Below are 25,621 nucleotides of genomic sequence, written 5' to 3' on the forward strand. Positions count from 1 at the left end.
GGCTTATTTATTGGCTATGTGGGACAGATCTACAAGCTCACAGTGCGTTGCGATGCCATGCATTGTGAGCTTGTAGATCTGCTATTTTCGAAAGGGGTTTTATACATTTGAAAACTTGAAATTGGACAATGGATAATGAATGAGTAGCCTACTTTCTACTTTTGGTACTTTTAATCAAGTACATTTTGATTCCGGACTTATATAATAATAATAATAATAATAATAATAATAATAATAATTATTATTATTATTAATTATTAAAACTAATATTATTATTATTATTATTATCGTCAGCATGGCAGCAGTGCGCACTGATTGCATTCTATTCAAATCTGATTCAAATAAATCTTCCACCACAAACATTCCATGTCGGTCACCTGACCCGGGTCACGTGATCGCTGTTCCATCCTCGCCATTTTGCAGTGTGGTATTTTACAGAGGCCAGTACTTTTTTATTGCTAACGAAATAAAACAAAAGCGATCATTTTTTATGCGTTGAGGCCAAAGACCATCGAACATTTCCGGATCAGTGAGTATCTTAGCTGTCCGCAGGGAGATGCAGTCTTGTGATCTTTTGTCGTCATTCATTAACCGAGAGAAATCATTACAATGTCCTTGTGTGTGTGTGTGTGTGTGTGTGTGTGTGTGTTTAACTGTTGCTAGTGAGACTCGTGTATGTGTGTGAGTGAGAGCAGAACAGCTAGCTCGCTAACAGCTCTATGTGTGTGTGTGGCGTGTGCACTCCTGTCTGACTTCACACTCCTTTTGAACTTGCTCTACTACTGTGTTGAATCGACGCGGCTACGTGTCTGTAGCGGTCGTTTCAACCATACATCTTATGCAATGTTGTCTTGTCTTGTCTGCTAGATAGAGGAGTTATCCGATATCTCTGAAGCTGTGAACCTGGAACTAGATCCTTATATCGACTCGCTGTAGAAAGCGGTGAAATATATATTTAGACTATGACAACACATACACTGTCAGTCAGATGCCCTGTCCGAGTCTGATTATTGTACGTACATATATGGCCCTTTTGCAGCTGAGCAATCTTGGCTAAAAGTAGCCAAAGTCAAAATTAACATGGACATTCTGAACTGAGTTGACTAACGATTAACTTATTTCAGGGCTGAAGGCCTAGTGTTTAAGTGTTATATACACCACATGTCCACAGCAACAATCAACCTTTTGACTATAACCACTTTAATTAGCTACACCCTAAACATGCACAAAGTCTTTCACGAACAGTGGTTGCAAAGTAGACTTCAAGATAGGTGTTGTTTGGTCATAGGTTCAGTATGTGTTGGCTTTTGCATGAATTCCAAGCTAATGTAAAACCTGCAATACATTCATATAGTTTCATATTGCTATCAGAAGCAGAAGTCTGCAAATGAGGAAGCCCGTTTGTGGTCAGAAAGTGGAAAAGATGAAAGGATAAAATTAGAATTCAACCACAAGATGGTTTCCTCATTTTCGCTGAAGCCTATCTGTTTGTAAACAAATGCACATGGTTCTGACTAGACAATACTATTCACTGTCAGAGAGTAACTTGCCATGCTTATCATAATGGTCCTTGTGACCACATGTTTAGAGAAGATAGTAGTAGCTAGCTGCCTCTTCCTCGCAACAGGCTCCCAAACCAGTTAGCTACACATAGTCAGTACTTGGTGTGAATTTGAAAACACAATGACGGATTGATGGACTTGCTTTCTTTAAGGGTGGCTGTATAGCTAGAGAGAGAGGCTGTCTGCAGTGTACTGTCTGTCCTGTATATCCTGAGCCATCAGCTGATTGTAAACTTTCCCCCACAGGATTTAGTAAAGGACTATTAATTGTGCCTACCCTTTTACCTCCATATGGAAAAGTCTGTGTATGCATTGCACACACACACACATACCTGCATGTCATGATGTGAGTGGTTAATGTCATGTGTGTGCATGCCTGCGTGCACATGCCTGCATGATCTGCGTGGTATTATTGTGTGTTAGCAGCAACAAGTGTGTAATTACAACTGCAAACAAACCTTGTCGTCTTCTATCCTAATGATCTATTTTTACTAACTCTCCTAACTAGTTGTTCATATGTCTACTGTTGGGAAGAAACCACTCCAAAATGTTCATTTTTCAGTTAATGAAAAAAATGTATTTTTTTTAGGAAATGAAGAAAACCATATATATATATATATATATATATATATATATATTTAACTAAGCAATACTGCCTCATCAAAGTTGGTATTGTGATTGTCAATTACTTCTTGCACAAGAGGGGGGAGAGGTGGTGGAGTTAGCTGCTTTAGCAGACAGTTTTGGCCGAAGCGATTTTTACTATTTTAGTTAGGAGTTAAGTGGTTTACTCCCGACAGCAACAATATCATATACCTTGTGTATTATCTGATCCACCCTTGAAATGTCAAACACTGTGCAGGAGGATGCTAAACACACACCAGTCTTAGTAGTGGTGCCAGCTCACAGCAGAAACATCTAAAAAGATAACTTTTTAGATAACACACTGATAGCCAAAGTGCCGATTTATTTATTAGGATGCAGAGTAGGAACCAACATTTCGGCAGATGCAACTGCCTTCTTCAGGGTATGAAAACCCTTAAAGTACCTACGTTTAGCTGGTGAATTGGGGGTAGTTTGACTTCTCTGATTTCTCACCCAGCCTGCTCTGTTGTCTTATCTCCCATTCAGACCATGGAGGTGACCGGCGATGTTGTCATCAGCACACACTCCCCGTCAGCACCGCCGACCCCACCGCTACCAGCCGCACACGCTCAGTCTCAAAGCAGGCCAGTCACCGTAGAGGAAAGTGCCCAGCGTCTGCACCAGAAGCAGGCCGCCGACTCCCTCATTCAGGTCATCGAGAAGCTCAGCAAGATCGTAGACAAGCGGCCCCAGCGGCGTTGCACGCTGGCCGGGCAGAAGAGGGTGCTCCACCAGGCCTCCGCTAGGGGAGTGACGTCGGAGGAGAACAAAGGAGCCTTGCCCAGTAAAAAGAACAGGAGGAACTGCAAGTCCGAAGTTATACTGAGCGAGTTGAAGTCGGTCGGGTCCCTCGCTGTTGACGGTACTACCGCCAGCATGCTGTCGGAGGCAGTCGGCACCGCCAATAATCACCAGAACAACCGGACTGTAACGTGCTATCAGTGCAGCCTGTGTCGCTACCTCTCTCCGACGCTGCTGCTGCTCAAAGAGCACCTGAGGCAGCACGACGAGCAGCACAGCGACCTCATCCTCATGTGCTCCGAATGTCGCTTCACCTCCCGCCACCAGGGCGAGCTGGAGTCCCACGTCAGGCTCCACTTCGACTACGCAGACGACCCGAACAAACACCTGCCTTCGGTGGACCTTCTCCCCCACAGCGTGGCAAACGGAGACGGGCCGGGAGGCGGCAGTGGCTCGGGGGCCGAGGGGGGCGAAAGCTCCGTGGACGGCGGCGCTGAGGAGCTCCCTCAGAAGAAGAAGTGGTACAGCTACGAGGAGTACGGATTGTACCGCTGCCTCATTTGCAGCTACGTGTGCAGCCAGCAGCGAATGCTCAAGACCCACGCCTGGAAGCACGCCGGTCTTGTTGACTGCTCGTACCCCATCTTTGAGGACGAGGACAATGCCCCTGCGAGGAGGGAGGTCCAGGCCTCCACAGGCCTTTCTGGAGGCTGTGTTGCCAATGCATCTACAACCAGAGAGGAGTTGGTCGTCCTCTCCCCTGTCCTCCAAGACGACAGCCTCCAAAAGATCCCCGCTGCCTTTAAGCTCCAACTCTGCACGCCACTGGCCGCTGAGGGTAAGGGGGACCTGATCAATCACCCAATTGTGGATCACGATGAAAGCCTGATCACTATGGAGGAGGAGGGCGTGTATCCTCTCAAGGACTTGAGTGCAGAGGAGCCTATGGTGGAGGTGCAGGTGACTACAGAGGCGGAGGTTGAGATTGATGGCGGTCACCACAGCTCTGCGACGGACAGTTTACTGACGTCTGCTCAAAAGATCATCAACAGCAGCCCGAACAGCACCGGCCACATCAATGTGATCGTCGAACGTCTGCCCTCTGCTGAGGATTCAGTCATGGCCACCAACCCTCTCCTCCTCAGCCCAGATATGGGTGGAGATCAGAGCTTATTGGCTGAAACTGAGGAAGAAGTGGGAGATTTGGAGATGACCCACAAGTCCACGTCCACGTCAGTGGACTTGTGCAAACAGGAGAAGGAGGAGGTGGGTATTGGCTGGAGTGGTAGTTGTAGCAGTGACAGACAGCTTTCGGGAGATGATCACGAACCCACCAGCATCGAACCACCTTGTGATGAGAACATCCCTCCTGCTGGCCGCAGAAGGACCCACTCAGAGTCGCTCCGACTACACTCACTGGCTGCTGAGGCCCTGGTTGCTATGCCCATGAGAACCCTTGAACTCCCCTCCACCAACACCACCAGCGCCCACGGTACCAACGTGGCTTTTAAGTCCACTTCATCACAGAGCCAAGACGTGATGGGTCAAAGACTGCTGGAAGTGACGTCTTGTGACGGCCGAGTGTCGGAGGTCGCCAAGGCAACATCTCTGATGGACTTGGAGCTCCGTGCCCAGGACAAAGGGGAGGGACTGGGATCCCTGGGCTTGGGGCTGGGCCTGGGGTTAGGGGAGGTGGACGACGGGGGCTCCACCACCAAAGCTGGCATCAGCTTGTCTCTGCTGACGGTCATCGAGAGGCTGAGAGAACGCTCTGACCAGAACGCGTCCGATGAGGACATCCTGAGAGAACTCCAGGACAACGCGCAGTTTCAAAATGGATCGGTCACCACCGTGGTGACGGGGAGCGAGGCCGATGGTTATGTGTGTGACGTGGCAGGCATGGACGCGGTAGTCACACCTCCCGACGGGGGATTGGTGGACTTTATCCCCGGGAGCGATAGGCCATACCGCTGTCGCCTCTGTCGCTATAGCAGTGGCAACAAAGGGTACATCAAGCAGCACCTGCGGGTGCACCGGCAGAGGCAGCCGTACCAGTGCCCCATCTGTGAGCACATCTCCTCGGACAGCAAGGACCTGGAGACCCACATGATTCACCACTGCAAGACCAGGATGTACCAGTGCAAGCAGTGCCCTGACACCTTCCACTATAAGGTCAGTGGAATCCCTTTCATTCATGGTTCCAGATTTAAAAAAAAAATCCACATAGTGATTGGAAGTTGTCTTTGGTTAGGGGTTCCCGAACAACATCAATAAAAACATACACTCATGAAAGACACCAAAATGTCACAAATGTCGCATGTGAGCTTATAGATCTATTTTTGGATCAGGACACGGATATGCAATGAAGTACAAATCAAGCATAAGGCACTTTGTCAAATGGACCCTATGGATGGAGTAATATGCTTGCTGTACCAGTGTTGATTTTGACAGCAAATTTGTATTTAGTTTAGTCATAGTCTTTTGTATAACATTTCATTTGGGTTTAGTCATATTTTAGTCATCTGAAATGGTTTAGTGTCTAAACATGTCGTAATGCCTGATTTGACACTTGGTTGCATGCTGAAAATAGCCGATCTACAAGCTGACAATGCGTTGCTCTGCGACAAAATCAACAATGTGTTGTACCTTGTTGAAGAGATGAAAACAGTGATGCAATGCTGCAGCAGAAGTTGGCCATAGTTTGTTGATGATTCAAGCGAGAGGAGAGAACTATCGATTCCTCTGCTGTCATGATGAGACTTCAGTGCCCTTTAGTGCAGCAGAGATCATTAAGTGCACCGTATTATTCAGTAGATTTGGGAGTTGGTTTAAGAAAGTTTCCTAAATGTTTCTGGGTGAAGCTCGGTCCAGTTTGACATTATCCACTCCAAAAGTGGTATTAGAGAGTAAGTGAGCCTATTACATTTCATCAAAGTGCTCCCCCGCTTCAGTCAGCACTCACTCAGCCAACATTTCAATTTTATACTTTGTGCAAACCCACCTTTTCAGACTCCATCATGGCCTGTAGCACTTGCCCTAGCCCCTTAGATAAGCACTTTATGTAGACTTGGATAGCATTTTTATACAGACTTATAGCATGTTACGTAGACAGCACTAGAATTGCATTTTATGTAGTCATAGCAGATAGCACTTTATAGTATATATGTATATGCAGCAGGCCAACAGCACGCACACCAAGGCCCGCCCCTGCTCGATCATGATTGGTGGAAGGCCCCTCTTTATTCTGATTGCATGAAGGCTGGGCCACCTAGCCAAAAACAAATTGGTTTTTTTTATCCCAGGGGTTAACTGGGGACCGGGAGGAACTCCTTATATGGTCAGCACACAGTAGGGAGGATTATCAAAAAAATATATATTTTTGAATTAAGTGAGATCACTGAATATACCTGTAATGATTATGAAAGTAATAAATGTAAGTCATTTATCATAACATTTCCCTTCCTTAGAGTCAGCTGCGGAATCACGAGCGGGATCAGCACAGCTCCGCCAGTGCAGTGGCGGCTCTCACGCCCGTCAGTGAAGCCATGGTGACCACAGAGGACCCCGAACGGACAACAGAAGAAGGTAGGAGACATGGAACATCGTCAGGCCTAGTCACAGCATGCGTGGGATGTGCTTTCTGATTCAGACCTTTTGTTTTGATACTCAGGTTAAACTAGGCACATAGCCTAGCCAAGCATTGCCTAGAAACGGAGAGCTAAACAGTGAGGAGCGATCAAATGTCAAAGTCGTCCTTGGCAGTAAAATATACTTTCCACTTCCTAATGCAGCATAATAGCGCATCGTGGGCCCCAACAATATCCTTAAAAAATAATCATAAATGTCTCAATACTAGAATGGAGCGAGACCAAATTCAACCACCCCAATTGTATACGTTTAATACGAGACGTTCACGAGAATGCTATGCACACCAAAGTGCTGGCTCACAGCAGAATAATGTAAATAGTAGTCTTCAAAAAAGTAGTATCCACTAAAAAGTGAGACGGTGCAGCTTTAAAACACTTTCATTGCCCGGGGTTATTTCATCCATTACATTATAGCGCCCACTCGATCGCGACTAGCGACTGGACAGCGGAGGGCCGTCTAACACAGGAGGTTTTTTTATAATTAGACGGGATGATTTAGATCGCGAGTTATTAATGTTTTAAGATTTTCGTTGTCGTCGGCTAAACAGAGGAGGGAGATTTTCGATGACGTGTCACTCTTGCGCAACATCGAGGATTGCACAACAGGCGCTCCTAGGCTGTGGAGCGACGCACCTGTCCACTGTAGGTGTGCACTAAGGACTTTTTTCTTCCCCTCTATGGGCCGATTCATACTCCTATTTTAGAGCCGAATAAAAGTCGGTTCGGCTCTGTAGAGCCTACAATGTGACGTCATTTTAGGTTCGGGGGGGGGCGGGTACCATCCTAAAGTCGGCTCTTCGGTGCTACTGAACATTTCTGACGAGCCAAAATCATTTTGGCACTACAGCGCCGAAACAGCGGTAAAATAGGAGTATGAATCGGCCCTATTACTGCCTGAGTCAGATTTCATTCTCTCGATTGCAGCTATTTTAACATTCAGTAGCAAGGCTATTTACCAGATCAAGGAGACGGGAACATATTGTTCTGTTTGACTTGTGTTACACTTTGTTAGTTTTAGAAGTGATTTATTTCGCTGGCAACATTTAAGGCCCTGTGGTGTTTATTTTGTCACTCACTCATATACATGTACAAACAAAGCAGTGAAATAGTGTGGCATGTTCTGCATCACTTTTCAAATGAACTTCAGCACTAAAATGCCTAGCAGTGGGTCATGTGCCATAGAGAATCTTCAGAATTGGGGTTTGTTTATAGGATGTGGATGTGTGATATGATGTACTGTACAGGTATATATCTTATACATCAACGGTAGGGTGTTTTTGGTTTGTAGTAAGGTTGGATGCCAAAATATTCCTATTGGCCACCATCAGCCCAAAAATTGGCGAATGCCGATATATTCACGCTAGAAACAAAATGAATGTGAGCACAGCTCCCCAGTCCTTTTAAGCTCGATTTATACTTCGCCGTACAGCGGGTCACGTGTTGAAAACAGCAGATCTACAAGCTCACAATGTTGTAAACTTGTAGATCTGTTATTTTCTGCGCACACGGCCCCGTCATACGACAAAGTATACATTTGGCTGTAGCGCATGCAGTGCCAGTATTGGGTTACTATAGTAACGTGACTCCACTCTGTCAATGAAGAATGACGGAGATGAGATGGCACCGACGACTGTCTTTTTGCTGCCATGCACCTCTCACTGAGCAACACTTGTTTAACCCTTAAATCCCAGGAATGCATCTGTGTTTTATTATAGCATTGGCTATACCAAAATAGCAGATGTACAAGCTTGCAGCCCGTCACTGCCTCAGGTCTTAATGGGTTTAAAAGAAGGAATAATTCTAAAACATATCAATTCCATAGGATATTCTTTTCAGGGCTATAAGCTAAGATCACAGGCTAGGAGAAGTGAAGATAGCAGAGTAGCACCTACCCCAGTTTGCAGATGTGGCAAAACACACCCATCCAACTTTCCTTTTTTTTAATAAGCTGGACAAAATAATAAATACTGCCACTAATCATCCTTTAATCAACCATGTCTGTTTGTACATTGTTTATTTCACACATCATGTGACCTTCGCCTATATTGCGTGTGATTGTTCTCTCACTCATTTCCTGTTGGCTTCTTTCTTTTTCAGTTTTTCCCCTCCTATTCTAACTAAATAATCTTCTTCTTCTCCTTAGTGGTAGTAGTATTGGTATTATTAGTAAATCTGACTGAGGTTCGACATTAATATCTTGGCCTGGACAATAAGCATGTTATGTTATTGTGGGTATATGTTATTTTTGTTGATACATACGTTGTGCATTATCATTTGTCCTCCTCAGACTCCATCATGCAGAACATGTACAAATGTGACGTGTGCGACTACACTAGCTCCACCTACGTTGGCGTGAGGAATCACAGACGTATCCACAACTCTGATAAACCTTACAGGTGAGTCTGCTTACACTACAGTCTTACAGGGTGTTACTGTACCAATTAAATATCATTCTGAAGACATTGGAGACATTGATATAAAAATGTGATCTCTTCTTTGATTGATTGAATACTTTATAGTATATAAAGTAATACTTTATGAATACGTTATAGTTGATACAGTTCAATACAAGGTCTGCTAAGAGGATTTAAACACCCGTCCCAAGAAAGCCTCCATTGGAGTCTTTCATATTCAATTCATCCGCACATTTAATAATAAAATATACAGTACTACGCAAAATCATCAAGGACTCAGGACTCAAACTTATAAAAATACATGAAGTTCCATAATGTGTAAATTTACAAACTATTGGCAGCTGTTATGCCTGGAATACTGTGTTTCTGTGAGAGAGAACAACATTTAATAACATTAATGTTTTATCCAGATTTGAATTAAAACAACTTTCCTTCCTACTATGTCTCACTGTGTGACTAATAGTTGTGCACAACAGCGCATACATAATTTGTCTGTCATAGAAGCTGACACGCACGCACACACACACACACACACACACACTTAACACATTTTAGCACACATTATTGATTTCTACTGTCAAAACAATGTTGAATAAATGTACTTTGCTCCCCCTACAATTAGGGCTGCACAATATGGACAAAATGTCATGATGTGGGGCAATCTGAGACAAGTTGTTCTCACACACACATGCCCGCCCGCCCGTGCCAGGAATATTTTCTGTGCACTGTGCAGGGAACGAGGGGTTGATGAGGGGCAGTGTAAAAAACAGAGCATCTGAGCTCAACAGATCAGCATAGCAAAAAGGAACGCTTTTCTTCCATTTTAATTAGGAAGTTTATTCTCGTCACTTAGAAGTGAATAAACTTTTGCTATGCATTTTATTCTGCCCATAGTCATAGATGACTCAATAAAACGGGTCTGTGGCCTAAAATGTGTGGACACTATGTTTGGGAAGGGCAAGGATAACCGTATCATTTATTTGTCTTTCTTTAACCAAGCTCTAATATCTTAAAGTAGCATTGAGTTTTCTGACATTCTGTGCATGGTTTTGGTGTCATATTTTGGAAATGGATATATTTTAAATACCACCACGCTATTTAACTGGTAGTTTCCGGGCTTGTTTTTTAATGCACTCGGTATGCATTGTTTAAGTTGTAGACAGTGATTTAATCCTGTGGGTGTGGGGTTGGGGGTGGGGTTTGGGGTGGGGACATTTAGGACCCAATGTGGAATCTTTGCCACCCACAATCATGAGCATTGATGTTTACAATGTTTGAGCTAAACTGTGTGTGCTAATCACACAAAGTGGATTCTAACAGTGTGCGTGCTAGTGCTATGGAAATGTTATCCAAAGCACCATTTCACTCATAAAACGCAGTGTCTGTGGGTGGATACGGGCCTGTAGCCCGAAGTCCCCGAACTCCAAATCTCTGGTGTTTACACAAAAATGCAAATAAACAGCTTAAATGTGGGTAAACTACTGCCAACGGTCAGTGCCTGTGTGCAAGTTCAGATAAATTGCTCAACCCACTGATGAGAACCATGCGGAACAGAGAGACTGACTGACTGACTGACTGACTGACTGACTGACTGACAGACAGAGGTTTCCCTAATATATATTAGGATTGAAATACTCCATATTTTGTTGTACAGAATTTGTAGATATTTTATATATCCACTAGGTGGCAGTAGATGCCCACTAAAGCCTTGGTTAGCTCAGTCAGGTCTGGTGCTGTCATATTTTTGTTCAAGCAAGGACATGGTCTTTGCATTCCTACCTGCCTAGCAGCTGTCTTGTGTAAACACTGGTTTTGATGTTGGTTTATTTAAGATGAGGTCTTACTAAGCTATGCTCAAGAGGACACACACACACACACACACACACACACACACACACACACACATTTATTTTCCTTCCCAAGAATAGGTCTTAAGTAACTGACTAATATGGCAGTATAAAGTGGACACGTATAGTGCAACTGAAGACTTCTCAAGTCTTTTCCCTGTCATCATCTGAAACATCTTGCGGATTTGCATCTATGCGGATGCAAATCAAAGCACTTTCCCCATAGACTGACAATACAGATTTGTTTATGTTCTTGTGTGCTGCAAGGTTATTGTAGGTGGGCGAATATTTGATAGTAAGATTGTAATGATAATTTAACATTAATATGAAAGTAACTATGTAAAATTGTATATTTTTCATCAATCTCTTTTCCTGTTTCCTATCAGTCTTCACTGTACTATTCAAATAAAGGCAGACAAGCCCCAACACTATGGGAACCACTTTACTTGTCCACTTGTAGACACGTAATAGATGCCTGAACTACAGGTCGTTCAAATGCTTTCCACTGCTTAAATCGATGTGATGATAACCTTTTCACACAGTCCACTAGCCACCCTATTGTTATTGAACAGAACACTGTTTGGGAGACATTGTAAGGTTCTTGTGGTATTCTGTCCCAGGCCCCCAGGGCGTATGTGTGACCATCTCAACCACAGTTACCACACCACATGTCATTTGCTTTTTTGCCATTTTTAAATCCATTTCCCGGGTACACCCTGACACATGCAAACACGTACAAATCTTGCATATTTCGATTTTCTGGCTTTGCAAAGTTGCAATTCCTCCTGTAATTGAGTGACAGTTTTCTGGCCCGACTTTGAGGGCAAATTCAATTTATCCGGGGCAAATCCAATTTGCCTGCTGACTTTGTACATTTGTAGGAAACAGTCACATTTACAGAAAGCATTTGTTCTGCAGGTTCCACATGCTTTAAGGCATCCCTGTGTGAGTGATTTTCTCCCCTTTGCTTTCCATTAGTCCATATTGTCATAAGGAATCTTAAGTACCTGATGGAGAAAACATTTTAGCAGTGGTTTGCGCTTGGCAGTTATGCCTAGACTGAGAACTCACAGAGTGAACCTCTCTCTTGATGACAGGGTGGAAGATTTGAAATGTCATGTTACTGAGTAGATGGCTCTCACTGTAAAAGCCCTAATTTGGAATGACTCTTCCCTTCGCCCTGTTAAAACACTAACATTGCATATAATAAGAATATTTATATTCATGTTCTTACTGATTGCCTGGATGACTTACAGTATTTGACTCACAATTAACTAAATGCAATTAAATTGACTTAATACGTATACTTAATCTAGAGCCAACACCCCCAAGAACATATGTCATGTTCCAAAATGATGTTCACAGATTGTTTAAAAATAATCAGGAGACAGCTGAAATTGATCTCTGAAACCTGTGTAGTCGTGTACCCATTCCCAAACCTGGGCCAGTGTCATTGGAAATTATTGTGAAAAACTCTACTACAGAAGGATTTGTCAAATCGGCTTCCATGATGTACCAGCGGCAGTCAGCTGCTGCACAATGGACCATTAGTTACGGGCGTAGTCTGCTTTCACAGGCCCCGCGTTTGCCTTTGTGCCCTCCAGGCAAACTGACAAGGACGCTTCATCTTCAAACTAAAACACCTGGGAGGAAAGGCGTTTGTAATGGATTGATTTTTTTTGCCCTAACACTTTGCTCTCTGATTCTCTTCTGTATAACTCCTGAGGATAGCACTGTCACTATAATTAGCACTTATAACATTACACTAAGTGTGCAATTGGAAATCATATCACAGGAATAAATCTCATTCTAACACAAAGTAATGGGAAAAAACGTTACCATACAAAATCTTAATAATGTGAAAATGGAAACACCTCGAAGGCATGCCTAATCCCAATCACAACTTCAACGGGTAGAAGCATATTAAGGCGGATGCAGGCAGGTGATTAGATTACCCTTAGATATTCCCTTTTATATTTCACAATTTCTGTGTGGCAACTGGCGAATAACGCATAACTATTAATTATGCAAGAAAATCTTGTTGGCGGCTAGTCACATTAAAATGTAACAAGCTAGTGTAAACTCAGTGGGTTGCTTTATCCTAAGCTGCACATTGCCTCCGTGAACCGATTTATAATTGTGGCACTCATTCAAACTCTGTCTTACATTTATTGTGGTTGATGGACTTCCTTTGTGCTGTAAAAACAACCCTGAACGTTTTGGTTTTGGGGCTGGGCAATTAGCAGAGAATATATTGAAGAAACCAATTTTTGTTTTTTGTTTTATTTATTCGCACATAAAAACAGTACAAAAAGGTCTATCAGCGGATTCGACCGTTATCATACCATCTTATAGGGCCAGTATGTCCCGTTATCATACCTTCTTATGGGGCCAGTATGGTCATACTGGCATACTCGCCATAGCCTGGTCAAGGTTTCCCCCTGGTGGACGTGTCATTTCCAACTATTGTCAGCGCATGGAAACTAGGGGCTACTAATATACACTATTATTCTCTGCCTATCGGGACGTAACTCGGACGGCGCTGAGTCGGGTCTGGTGGCCGTCGCAACGCTCGGCACGGCGACTCGCTCGGCTAGCGCCTCGCTCGGCAGTGCCTCACGTAGCTCAAGGCCACCAGACACGGCGCGCCTCCGTCAGGACATCAGTGATAATGACAATAGGTGATAATGACATACTGAGACACTGAGTATGCCAGTATGGCCATACTGGTCCCATAAGAAGGTATGATAACGGGACATACTGGCCCTATAAGATGGTATGATACCAGTCGAATGGGGTGATATTATTAAAAGAGAAACTAAGTGCAGGTGATAAAAGAAACCCATTTAAGGCTTATACATGGTTCTCACCTAAAATAATAAACAAAGTTTATAACGGTAAGTTAAACAAAGTCAAACATAAGGTATGACAACAACAAATACACTTGTGCAGTTGAATGTGTGGGTGCGTGAGTCTGTGAGTGTGCGTAAGTGTAAGCGTGTCTGTCTGTGTATGCAGCATAAGGCTATTATAAACTAGAAAAAGTGCCCCTTGGGGCACAGGTCTCCACCAGGCTACGTCAGGTTGTGGCCTCCGGGTGGCGCTATAATAGGCTAATGTGAAAAGGGTGCCATTTGATCTTACACCTTTGATGGCAATTGGATGATTTGAGGAATTTTGTTCCAATGTGTTGCAAAAATCCACCTGTTGGTGGCGCTATAACAGGCCAATGTGAAAAGGGTGGGATATATTCCTCAGCCTAGTAGGAAGGTGCGTGAAAGATTTCACGTAAATTGCACACTGCGTTCATGATTTGAGGCTTTTTGTTCAAAACAGGGCAATCCTGCAAACTTTGAAAGCTGAAATATCGGACAGATCCGTCTTAAAGGGGCATATGTCATTAATATACCTTAGAGCTGTTGTGTGGAAATAATAAAGTCCCCCCATTCTGTGTTTCCTAGAACTGTAATTATGGAAAAAAACATTAACATGGTGAAACACATCTTGATGACATCATCAAGATGTGTTTCACCATGTTAATGATTTTTTTCAGACCTCTAGTTCTAGGAAACACAGAATGGGGGAACTTTTTTATTATTTCCACACAACAGCTCTAAGGTATATTAATGACATAGTAAAATGTTGAAAATGGTTTTCCCCTTTAAGCACATGACTATATAGATACTGTGTAACAATTTGCAGGATATTTGGACAAAATTTGGAGGAGTAATATCAAAATGTTTTACAAAAGTCGGCCTCCTGGTGGCGCTATAAGAGGCCATTCTGGAAAATTTGGGGCAGAGGTTCATCGTTTGGATCTAGGGAGTGTGTGTGCACATTTTGGCATCGACCGGTTTAATGGTGCCGGAGATTAGCTGGTAACGGACGGAGTGTTTCTTAGATATCAACAAATTGACATGGAAAAAAATTCTAATCGACTAAACCAATTAGTTTGAACACTAAATGGCACACACAACCACTAAATAGTGGTCTATCATCTACCTAACAAAGCTATTTCACTGGTGCTTTCATTATTTTGGAAACATAAGCAAGAGCATTTACTCAGTCTAGCATGAGTGCTTTTATTTTATTGTGTTTTCTTTGTCAACACTCCAAGCTTTGCTGTCGGGGAGAGATGCTTTCCCATTCCTTGCGGCATATTAGCACAATAATTCATAGTTCCTCAGTAGGCCTACTTTTCAGGCCAAGAACAACTTTGTAATTCCGTCATTTGTCAGAAATAAAATGTTATTTCCATCTTGAGTATATATTGATATGAATCAAGGTGAAACAGATAATCCTAGATTACATAAAGATGAGTGTCAATATGTCTTATTTGGGTATGTCAATATGGACAATGTTGTCCATATTGTCATCTGTCATCTGCAGTACACTGCTGGATTGCTAATAACACACCCTCAACTGTCTACTTCTGTACCTGGCGAGTCACCACCTTCTATTCAGCGCGCGCGCTGAATAGAAGGCCTCTAAATACATGCACCATTTACCATTTAATTCACCTTTGGTGAGATGTATTTCTACTCTGTTTTATATTTCAAATGGTGACATCATGGCATTGATAAACAAGCCATGACCCTTTGGTGAGATGAGAAATGTGTATGGAAAGAAACCCACTACTGTAGGGCTCATCAAATCAGGTAGTGCGACCTGTAGCAGCATGGACGTGCTGCAGCAGCGTTACGGAGTGGAACAGTCCTGTAGCAGCATGGACGTGCTGCAGCAGCGTTACGGAGTGGAACAGTCCTGTAGCAGCATGGACGTGCTGCAGCAGCATTACGGAGTGGAACAGTCCTGTAGCAGCATGGACGTGCTGCAGCAGCATTACGGAGTGGAACAGTCCCATTCCTTGTGCGTCTTGGTGACCATGAGTTATGAGTGGAGCCTGCCTTCACAGTCCTTGTGTTTTTCTCTGTACCCTCGAGGCAACTAACAAGGTTGCTTCATCGTCAAACTAAAACATCTACTGTACAGTGCAACCAAGTAGAAAAAACTAATTTAGTATTTGTTTTCTTACAGTAGCAACTTTCTGTGTTTTGTTCTAAATCCCTAATTCCCTCTGGGCAACACACCAATAGCATACCATATTGACCACAGACAACAGCTTGTTAAACTGCAGGCTTTCTCTTTTATTCACTTCTGTCTATCTCCCCGACTCCTTCTCGCTCGCTTGCATTTCCCCTCTATTCGTCTCTTTATTTCTCCTCCCTCCCGCTCTATTCTTACCCCTACCTCTCCCGCCATCTCTCCTCCCTTTCTGTGATCGTCTTCTCTATTTCCTTGTCATTTATATCCCCCTCCATCTTTACACCCTCCTCTCCGCCATGCGTCTCTCTGTGTACCAGGTGTTGTAGCTGTGACTTTGCCACCACAAACATGAACAGCCTAAAAAGCTTCCTCTCCACCGTGTCCCTCTCTGTGTACCAGGTGTTGTAGCTGTGACTTTGCCACCACAAACATGAACAGCCTAAAAAGCCACATGCGGAGGCACCCCCAGGACCACCAAGCTGTACAGCTGCTGGAGCAGTACAGGTGAGAACATCCACACGTCCTCCTGTTCTGAACAGAGAGCGGTGTATCTGTACAAGGTTGTTCATAAGAAGTGTCCGCAACGTCACGGCGTCCCGCAACAAACCGGATGTAGCGCACCTGAAGCATGTGTGGTTGTACTTACTTTAGCTTGATATGAACAAGTATATGGCTAAATACAGAGAACGTAATTTTCTAATGTTCGGTTCCAGACGTGCATAAAGCATCTTATTGAATAACCAAGGGATAAGCAGTAAGTCCATGGTACTGTAATCTCGGTCTCGCTCTCTCGCTGTCTCTGTCGCTTTCACACACATTTAATGGAAATATTGCGGCATTATGTGGGACTAGACTGTAATATTCCAGGATGATGCATGGCTAAGCTGTACTTAAATGTAGGTGCGGCGACGAGCGGGAGCACGGCTAAGAAACTACTGTGGATGGTTTTGAGGAGACATTGGCTGAACAAGTAAAATAATATGTGCACCTGTACAATTCCTCATAATGAATCCATAAAGACTTGGATTTCTGTGGCTAAATTGCTGCATCACTTAGGGATGAGGTTTTGGCAGCAAAACAGCAATGGAGAGCTCTTTTTGAAAGGCTATTTCAACTTGATTAGCTGCAGTTGATCTTGGATTTTTAACTCATTCCCCGCCTAGGGCGAGATTAATTAATGATCACAGATTGCCTAGGGCAGGGGTGCTCAACCCGTGCCCCCCCCCCCCCCCCCCCCCGCGCTATTGAATGGCTGGAAAATGGAAATTAAGAGTTTACATAGTACACAGTGTGTGCGTACACTTTCCTTAATGATTATATCTGGTTTCAGTATTTATTTATGATGTATTTTGCTATTATTAAGGTTATCGTAGCTGTCAATTTTTATTGGGGGTGGGGAGGTGGGCGGGGCGGGGGTCGCGAGACACGGCCAAAGTATTTCCGAGATTTTGAGAAATCTTGAAAGTGTGAGAACTACTGATTTAGATGGCATTTCTAGAATTGGCCTCAGGTCTTACCGTCTTAATGGTTTGTGCATTTGTGCATGCATGCATTCATCCACCTCTCTTGACTCATTCCTGCACGGACTCCCCTGAGACTCCCTGCAGGGTCTTTAGTTAGTTGGATTCCTCTTGATTGAAAAGAGGATTAGTACCACCAGCATGCATACATATTAAACCAAATGAGTCTTCGTCCTCCCTCCCCTCTTGCTACAATCTTCATTACGCCCCCTCTTTTGCTCATTTTCCTCCGTGAATCTCTTTCTCCCTTGCATCCTTCCCATGTGCTCTGGTCCAGGTGTTCCCTGTGTGGCTATGTGTGCAGCCATCCGCCATCTCTGAAGTCCCACATGTGGAAGCACGCTGGGGACCAGAACTATAATTATGAGCAGGTGAACAAAGCCATCAATGAGGCCATCTCCCAGAGTTGTCGGTGAGTAATGTTGGTTTGTTTCCAATAAGATTGTAATTATAGTTTTATAGTTTAGTTATAGTTAGTATTTGTTTTTAGTTTTTTAAATATATTTTTGGGGCTTTATTCTGCCTTTATAGGATAGTGTACAGTATGGTGACAGGAAATGGGTGGAGAGAGATGGGGAGTGACACGCAGCAAAGGGCGTCGAGATCAGGATTACCAGTATAGGTGCCCGGACCGCTAGGCCGGCCCAGGCCGGTTATAGTTAATTTTGACCCCAAAAAATAAATCTATTTCAGTTAGTGGATTGTGCAGTCCGGGTAGGGAATGAGGCATTACCCAAGGTGAATGAGTTTAAGTATCTCGGGGTCTTGTTCACCAGTGAGGGGAGGACGGAGAAGGAGATCAGCTGGAGAATCGGAGCGGCAGGGGTGGTATTGCAGTTGCTGTACTGCACTGTTGTGACGAAAAGAGAGTTGAGCCAGAAGGCAAACCTCTTGTCTACCCAGCAATCTTCTTTCCTACTCTCACCTATGGTCATGAAGTGTGGGTCATGACCGAAAGAATAAGGTCGTGATCGCGAATTCAAGCGGCCGAAATTAGTTTTCTTTGACGGGTGGCTGGCATCTCCCTTAGAGATAGGGTGATAAGTTCAGTCACACGAGAGAGACATCTTCGCCTGGAAAGGAGCCAGCTTCGGGCATCTGATTAGGATGCCTCTCGGGCATCTCCCTATGGAGGTCCTTGAGGCACGTCCCACTGGGAGGAGACCCCGGGGCAGACCAAGGCGCAGTTGGAGGAAATACATCGACTCACTGGCCTTGGAACGTCTCGGGATCCCCCAGGAGGAAGTCACTAATGTTGCTCTGGAGAGAGAAGTCTGGAGCACTCTGTTTTTAGAACGAGTTTGCTAGTTTTTATTACCGGTTTGATTTTTTGTTACAACGCTTAGTTTTAGTTTAGTTTTTTTCTTAGTTTTAGTGTTTAGTTTTTTTTCCATACTTTGGGTTATTTGTCAGGTGCAGGATTCAAAAAGGTCAGTAAGTAGGCCTATTGTGTATTAAAAACTCAACAAAATATGCCGTTTAAATATATTAATTTACTGTTGGTAACGAGAAAAACTAAAACTAAGGGCATTGTGTCTATAATTTCAGTTCCTTTTAGTTAGTTTTGTAAACACACAGTACAGTTTCAGTTAGTTAAGGTTTTTCTTAGTTTTTATTGGTTTCCATCTTTTCCATTGTAATTATCATCATCCACTGCAACGTGTGTATTGTGACCATTGCATTTGGATTGCCACTGTCTCTGATACCTCTCTATGTCTCTCTCTCTCTCCCCCTCCATGTCCCCCAGGACGCCCAATGCCCCTCAGAAGCTGTCCTCGGTCCTGGAGCCAGTAGCAGAGCGGCCTGGGGCGGCTCAGCCACCAAGAGACAACGACACGGCTCCGCCAGACCCAACCCACACGTCGGCAGCAGGCCTGGGACTGGTGGTGGACAGCTCAGAGGGCTTTCACTTACCCTCCTCCACCGTGGACCCTTCACAGTGGCCCAGCGAAGCCTCCAGCCCTCTTGGGAAGGACCCAGCACAGTCCCACCCACGAGGCCAACTGCACACGGGCCTCACCCCGGGTCCAGGCATGGAGTACTGCATGCTGCTCTTTTGCTGCTGTATCTGCGGCTTTGAGTCCACAAGTAAAGAGTGTCTGATGGAGCACATGAAAGGCCATGAGGGAGATATAATCAGCATCATCCTCAATAAAGAGCAGCAGCCCCCGGAACAGCAGGCCTTAGGCCTCCAGTCAGCAGAGGGCGGTGCAGCGCAGTGAGACCATAGTATTTGCATTCACTCCTCCTTCCTGTCATTAATGCAACAGTCCTTAGTCTTGGACTCCAAAATATCATTCACAGAAAAAAAATAAGCATTTCAATGCGTTTCATGCTGTTAAAATTACATGTTGTCTTTATTTGACTTATGTTTGCATTGTACTGTACCATAGTGACAGTGACGGGGGCCATTCTGTTTTCGTCTTAGTATATTTAAAGCTCCAGTTTGAAATGTCCTACGTAGAAAGAAGTGATGCCAGCACTGTGTGTCTTGGTAAGTCGTCAGGATTTCTGTAGTGCCCTTTTCAAAGGAATGTATGCTTTACATTCACCCATACACACGTTCACTCACCCACGCCAAAGGCAGCCATGCAAGCCACCAAACTGCGAGAGATTAATCCCCTTATGGCTTCCGCTGGCTTTTTAGATGAAATTATGTTATTTTCGTATAAAGCCTTATAAATTAGGCTTGAATTGGAGGAGTTCTAATGACAGGAAGCTGTCCATAATTGTTTTTTTGAGTGAGTGGCATTGAAAGTGGAGGAGGGCAATTCATAAAAGGAAAAATCTAATGGCTAATCGCTGGGTGTCAGGGAGATGAAGCTTGAGGGAAATATTGCATTAGTTGTTCATTTCTACATCAAGTCAACATGACTATGTAAACAATACATATGCTGGTTTGGAGTTGGGCATTGAATTTAACTTCAAGGGGAAAGAATGCCAACTAACCCAAGTTAGCATGTCCATACACAAGGAGTTCAAACCAGCTGATACCTCACAAAACCACACAGACCCTCATCAGAAAATGGAATTATAATTCTCTCCTTTCTTTTCCAGCATAACTTGTATATTGACCATGAGGCAGCTCTAGTATCGCTACTGTAATTATTATTTAATGTATTTAATCCCACACAGTGTAGGCTCTAGCTTAGGAAAGAAGGCACGTGCGCTAGTGTTTAAACTCAGATGCCTAAATGCATAACATAACATATACATTTTTGTTTCAGTTTGGAAAAGCACATTTTTTTTACATTTGTTTTTGTCACTTGTACATTTTTACCTCTAGGAGTTTTGTTAAGTCAGCATGAACTTACGGCAATGTATAGCCTTATGGAGGATAAACTTTGGAAATACATTAGAAGATGACGACGTAACAATGGTGAATATGGCCCACAGTAGTAGTAGCTGTTGGTGTATGAGACCAGAGGTTTAAAAGGACATATTATAAAGGGAAGTAATTGTGCCTAATATTGACTGAATTGTTGTGTGTTTAAGTTTTAACCAGGAATATGTGGTTGAAGCTCATTTTCATTTTAGTACTAGTCTCAGTTGAGCGGTTATATGTAATGTTATGTTTGTAATCTTAACGTGTTATTTTGCCAAATTTATCACTTATATTTCATAGCAGATGTTGCTAAGATTCACAAAGAGGACTCTAGTTAGCATGGCTGCTAGCCGATGTTATTAGTGACCCCTTTGTGTTAAAATTCTTTATATTATTTAGGGGAGCTAGAATGGTGATATTCAGATTATGAAATTGTTAGATTATTAAAGGACCACTTCACCACTTTTCAACCTATCTTCATATAATAGGTCCTCACTAATAATCATGAAAGAATGGCACCAATTTTTTCTACTCGGTCTGTGTCTCATAGGAGGGCTGTGGGCAGTTCAGAAACCGTCCTCCAGTGACATCATCGATGGGGAATACAAGCTAATAGAAACTGCAGGCTTTCTAGTCCTGAAAAGTTGCAATGCGAAAATGGAAGCCATCGTTCTCACAAATCTTGTTTAATGAAAGATCTGCCTAATGATGATGTCACTGGAGGACGGTTTATAAACTGCCCACAGCCCTCCTATGAGACACAGACTGAGTAGAAACAAATCGTGCCATTTTATCATGATTGACCTATTATATGAAGATAGGTTGAAAAGTGGTGAAGTGGTCCTTTAATTTGTTCATTTCCAGCAACGTTTTGTCTCCACGCTTTGTTTGGTTTGAACACTTGACTACCTTGCTAGAGCGTTCGATCACTCTGGGTTGTATTTTCTTCCCTTTCACTGAAATTATTGTTAATCCAATGTTTTCGGAACGTCCAGTGGAAGCTGAACCCCACTGGACCACGAGGTGACCTCAAAGTCGGATGCAGAACAAAAAGGGGTGTAGATGCATTCATTCAGATTGCAACATTTTGTCATGCTCAGCCCCAGCCTGCAATAAGTGTCATGCAGAGCATCCATCGCGTTAAGTCATCTGCATTCCCTTAACTGCTTTATGCCCGCATAGATAGAGGCTGAGGAAATTAATACGAGGAAATGTAATATCCATAATTCATGGCCCTGCCCCCCCTTTGACCAGTTTGCATTTGCATGCGTGTGTGCATGCTGCGCATTCACATGGCGTGCGTACGTGTAACTACAGTAGGTGTATCAAAACAATGTTACATCTGTATCTCAAAGACCTAACTGCCTGAGCTGAAATTCAAATTATCATAGTCGATTGTTATTGTCTGCCTTGCCATTTCACAATTCAAAGTGCATGTGTCACAGAAGCCGGCAACAGTGTTGTGTGTTGAAAAGAACAGGGGAAGGGGAAAAAAGTCGTTCTTCCTCCTGTCTGATTTGCATAGCGTGCATTTAAATGAGATTGGGTGAAAAAAAGATTTGGCTAGCCAGAACCTTCTGGCGGATGACTGTGACAGTCCAGGTCTCACCCATTACAACACAGCATCTTGCCTCTTGACACAGTTTGCAATTATTCAGCTCTAACAAACGAATACCCCCTCACAAAGCAGGTTTGTTTAAGGCAGTTAGTTGATTTTCTTGACATGTCAGAGTGGTAAATGCTATGACATTTTTAGTCTGTTATTATTCCTCACATGGCAATTACATCCTGCTTTAAAAAAATAACTGCTATAACACGGGGAATGTTAAATTGCCTGAAAGACTAGTTATTACAGACTTAATGGATATTCAAGTTTTGTTATGTGACATGAAATGCATTAGTAAATACCCCACTCATACTCCACTTGAAAGCTTTTACATCTCATAAAAAAGAAGCTAAATGAAACTGACGACGACAGGGACTTTCACAACGCCAAACACGCAAGCTAAGCATTTATGGTGGGGACAGTCAATACTTGGTGTATTTCATTCATAGGCTAGCGTCGTAACGTTATCTTTTTACTTCTGCCAATTTCATTTAAGCTTCAAAAATGAAACCGGTTTTCATTTTTGAAGATTATCTTGCAGAACAAAATGTATACGTATCTTGAACTCATCAATGCCTTTTGAGAGAACATGTAATCCCCGGTCCACTCTATACCCACAGGAAGTATTTGCCTTCTCCTGATTAACTTGGGTTAGTCTCTTTCATGGAAACAGGTGGTCAAAGTACACAATGTTGAATTAATTACAACTTTGAAAAGCACTCTTAGTGCATCTGCCATCTAGTGTTTATAGCCTTGTGTAGTTCTCACATCCTTTCCTGGTTAGTGGCCTTCAGATTTACCCATTGATGAATTAGAAGTCGCCTTTGTGGATGTATAGTTATCACATGTAAACTGTTTATCTCCCAATTTCAGAATATCTTAGACTAACCCTATTCTAAGGGGCCTGACACATAAGAGGCGGCTGTCTCCTGTGTCGCACGGCTCGCAATGCATTGTCAATGGGAGTCACGTGGATTGACGAGACAAGCTTGCTCCCTGCTTATTCCATGGGGGGAGGAGGGCAGAAGACAGCCAGGGAGCAAGCTTGTCTCGTCAAACTACGTGACTCCCATTGAAAATGTGAATGGTGCGACACACAGAAGACACAGGAGACACCGAGGAGACAGCTGTCTCTTATGTGTCAGGTGCATTTGGAATCATATTGGAGCCATGATAGTCTTGTTGGAAAAACAACCCATCAACCTGATTGTCGAAGAAAGAGTGTCATTGTTTTCGTCATACTTCATGGTGCCTTTTGTTCAAAATGTCATTCTGCACGTTCTCGGAGTCTACTCTAATGTATATGTCTGTATTTGTTCATTCGTAACATGTACTACCGTTATAATTTGAAAATAATCATAGAGGAATCGGTGCAGAACTTTGTTCAAGCAAAAGCTGAAAGCTGAAATGCAGATGCTTACTATATTTCCAGCTATTTTACCCTGTAAAAAAACCAACAGTTGGTACTGTAATTTCAGTCTGTAAATACTGAGGTTGAATACTGTAGAATTCATTTTTTTTTAAGAAAAGCAAAATGTATTTTTTAATTATCTTGTATTAAAAAACAAAACAAAACAAAAACACTAAGGTGAGAAATTGAGCTTTATCAAAAGATGGGACTCTTTTTTTTTGTAATTATTATTACTAATAGTGTATTTGAGGGAACTGACAATTTTAAGCTAAACGAAGCACGAGCTATGTGCATTGAAACCAAAGGAGGCTGGAGGATATGTAATGGATCTCTGTGCTGATGCATCCGTTGGTGCGGTCTCAGGCCGTTGTGATGCTTGCTCTGTTTTATTTATTTTTGAAACATCATAGGCAGTGTTACGTCACGACCGTGCTGTTGTATTTTTGGTAAATAAATACTGAGAAATAAAAGACGTGATTGTGTTTTGTTCATGTGATGTGTCAAACATTAAGGGCGCAGCCTAAACGTTACCTAAACGTTACCCCTAAACCTTTTTAACTTTTTTTGTAATGTTTCACTATTTTGAAAAATAATAATAATAATAAATATAGCTGCAAGCAGCGCTAAGAGCCTAAGACTGGACCAAGCAATAAGCCCTTTTAGGCTGCTCAACAGTGCCACTTTAGGTCACCCAGCGGTATTGCAGCTGTTCGTACCCCAGACAGACAGACGAGGCATGAGTTATGCCTGTTCAAAGTGCCTGTTATCGCTGCTTGCAGCCATATTTTTTGTAACATTTTTCACATACAAACTTCTCTTCACCTGGATTTTCAGATAATGATCCATAGATTGTGTGTAGAACATTTCACGCAAATTGCTCAAAAATCCCGGTAGAAAGGTATCAGGTTCAAGCGTTTTCAAACAGCTCAAAATGGCAGAACGTCTGAGGGCGGAGCTTATTGGTCAAAGTGACGGATGTGTTCCCCATGAGTCAAAGCACATGTGGAAAGAAGTGCCATGGCTTTTGGCCAAACGAGGCATGTTCAAAGGTTTCACTTTCAAACGATTTCTATAGCACCTCCCTTTGGGCAATTGGAGTAAGACTGGTTTCAGTGCTATTTGGCATGACCCTCTACCATACTGTAAAGTTTCTTAAACATGTGACGCTGCATGTATGTATGTATTCCGGCTCCTCCTGTAGACAGGAGGAGCCGGGATTCGAACCGCCGACCCATGGATCATTGGACGACCTGCTCTACCTCATGAGCCACAGTCGCCCCTAACACAAAGATGAAGGTGAGGACGCAAATTCTCATTGGCCGGAATGAGATTATGTATGATTATGTATGATGATAAGAGCGCCCCTCACTTCACACAGGTGTGATTATTTTATTGCGACTGCAGGTCGCAGTTATCTATGAAATCGTGTATTTCCCTTCAGTCAGTCACGCCCCATATATGGTCATGCCTCATGACATCACATGATGTCATCAATATTAAGCCCATATATGGAGATCCCTGATGTCATCAATAATGGCCAGCAACTCTACGTGTGCGTTCGGAAATGCGCACCAGGAGCGCACTCGCCTATTAGTTTGCATTGCACAGTGCGTTATTTCCGAACGCGCCCTACATTTCACCTCAAACCCTTAGATCTCCATATATGCAGCTGACCTGTTCTGACATTCCATATGTTGATCCTTCCCCATCCATCCTTCCTCTTCGATGTCTCCCTTTTGATACTGTCCATAGCCGCGCACGGCAGCCGGAGAAAACTAGAGGCCCGGCCCTACCTGAGCCCTCATCAAACCCTGTACACTCAAGACACTGCCCCCGCTGCCACCCTTAGATCTCCAT

The 25,621-nt window shown here is 43.3% G+C and overlaps 1 protein-coding gene across 1 annotated transcript; it reads left to right on the forward strand.

The window, feature by feature from the left end:
• The first annotated feature begins 392 nt into the window (after window positions 1-392).
• On the forward strand, window positions 393-24,253 carry znf507 (zinc finger protein 507). Its single transcript, XM_079497655.1, has 7 exons — window positions 393-529; window positions 2,694-5,120; window positions 6,416-6,533; window positions 8,883-8,991; window positions 16,302-16,406; window positions 17,700-17,834; window positions 19,170-24,253. Exons 2-7 carry the CDS (start codon window positions 2,697-2,699, stop codon window positions 19,642-19,644), a joined length of 3,366 nt encoding a protein of 1,121 aa, XP_079353781.1. The 5' UTR covers window positions 393-529; window positions 2,694-2,696; the 3' UTR covers window positions 19,645-24,253.
• Window positions 24,254-25,621: the final 1,368 nt, after the last annotated feature.

This window comes from Electrona antarctica (genome assembly GCF_951216825.1).
Source record: "Electrona antarctica genome assembly, chromosome: 3".
Classification (NCBI taxonomy): Eukaryota; Metazoa; Chordata; class Actinopteri; order Myctophiformes; family Myctophidae; genus Electrona; species Electrona antarctica.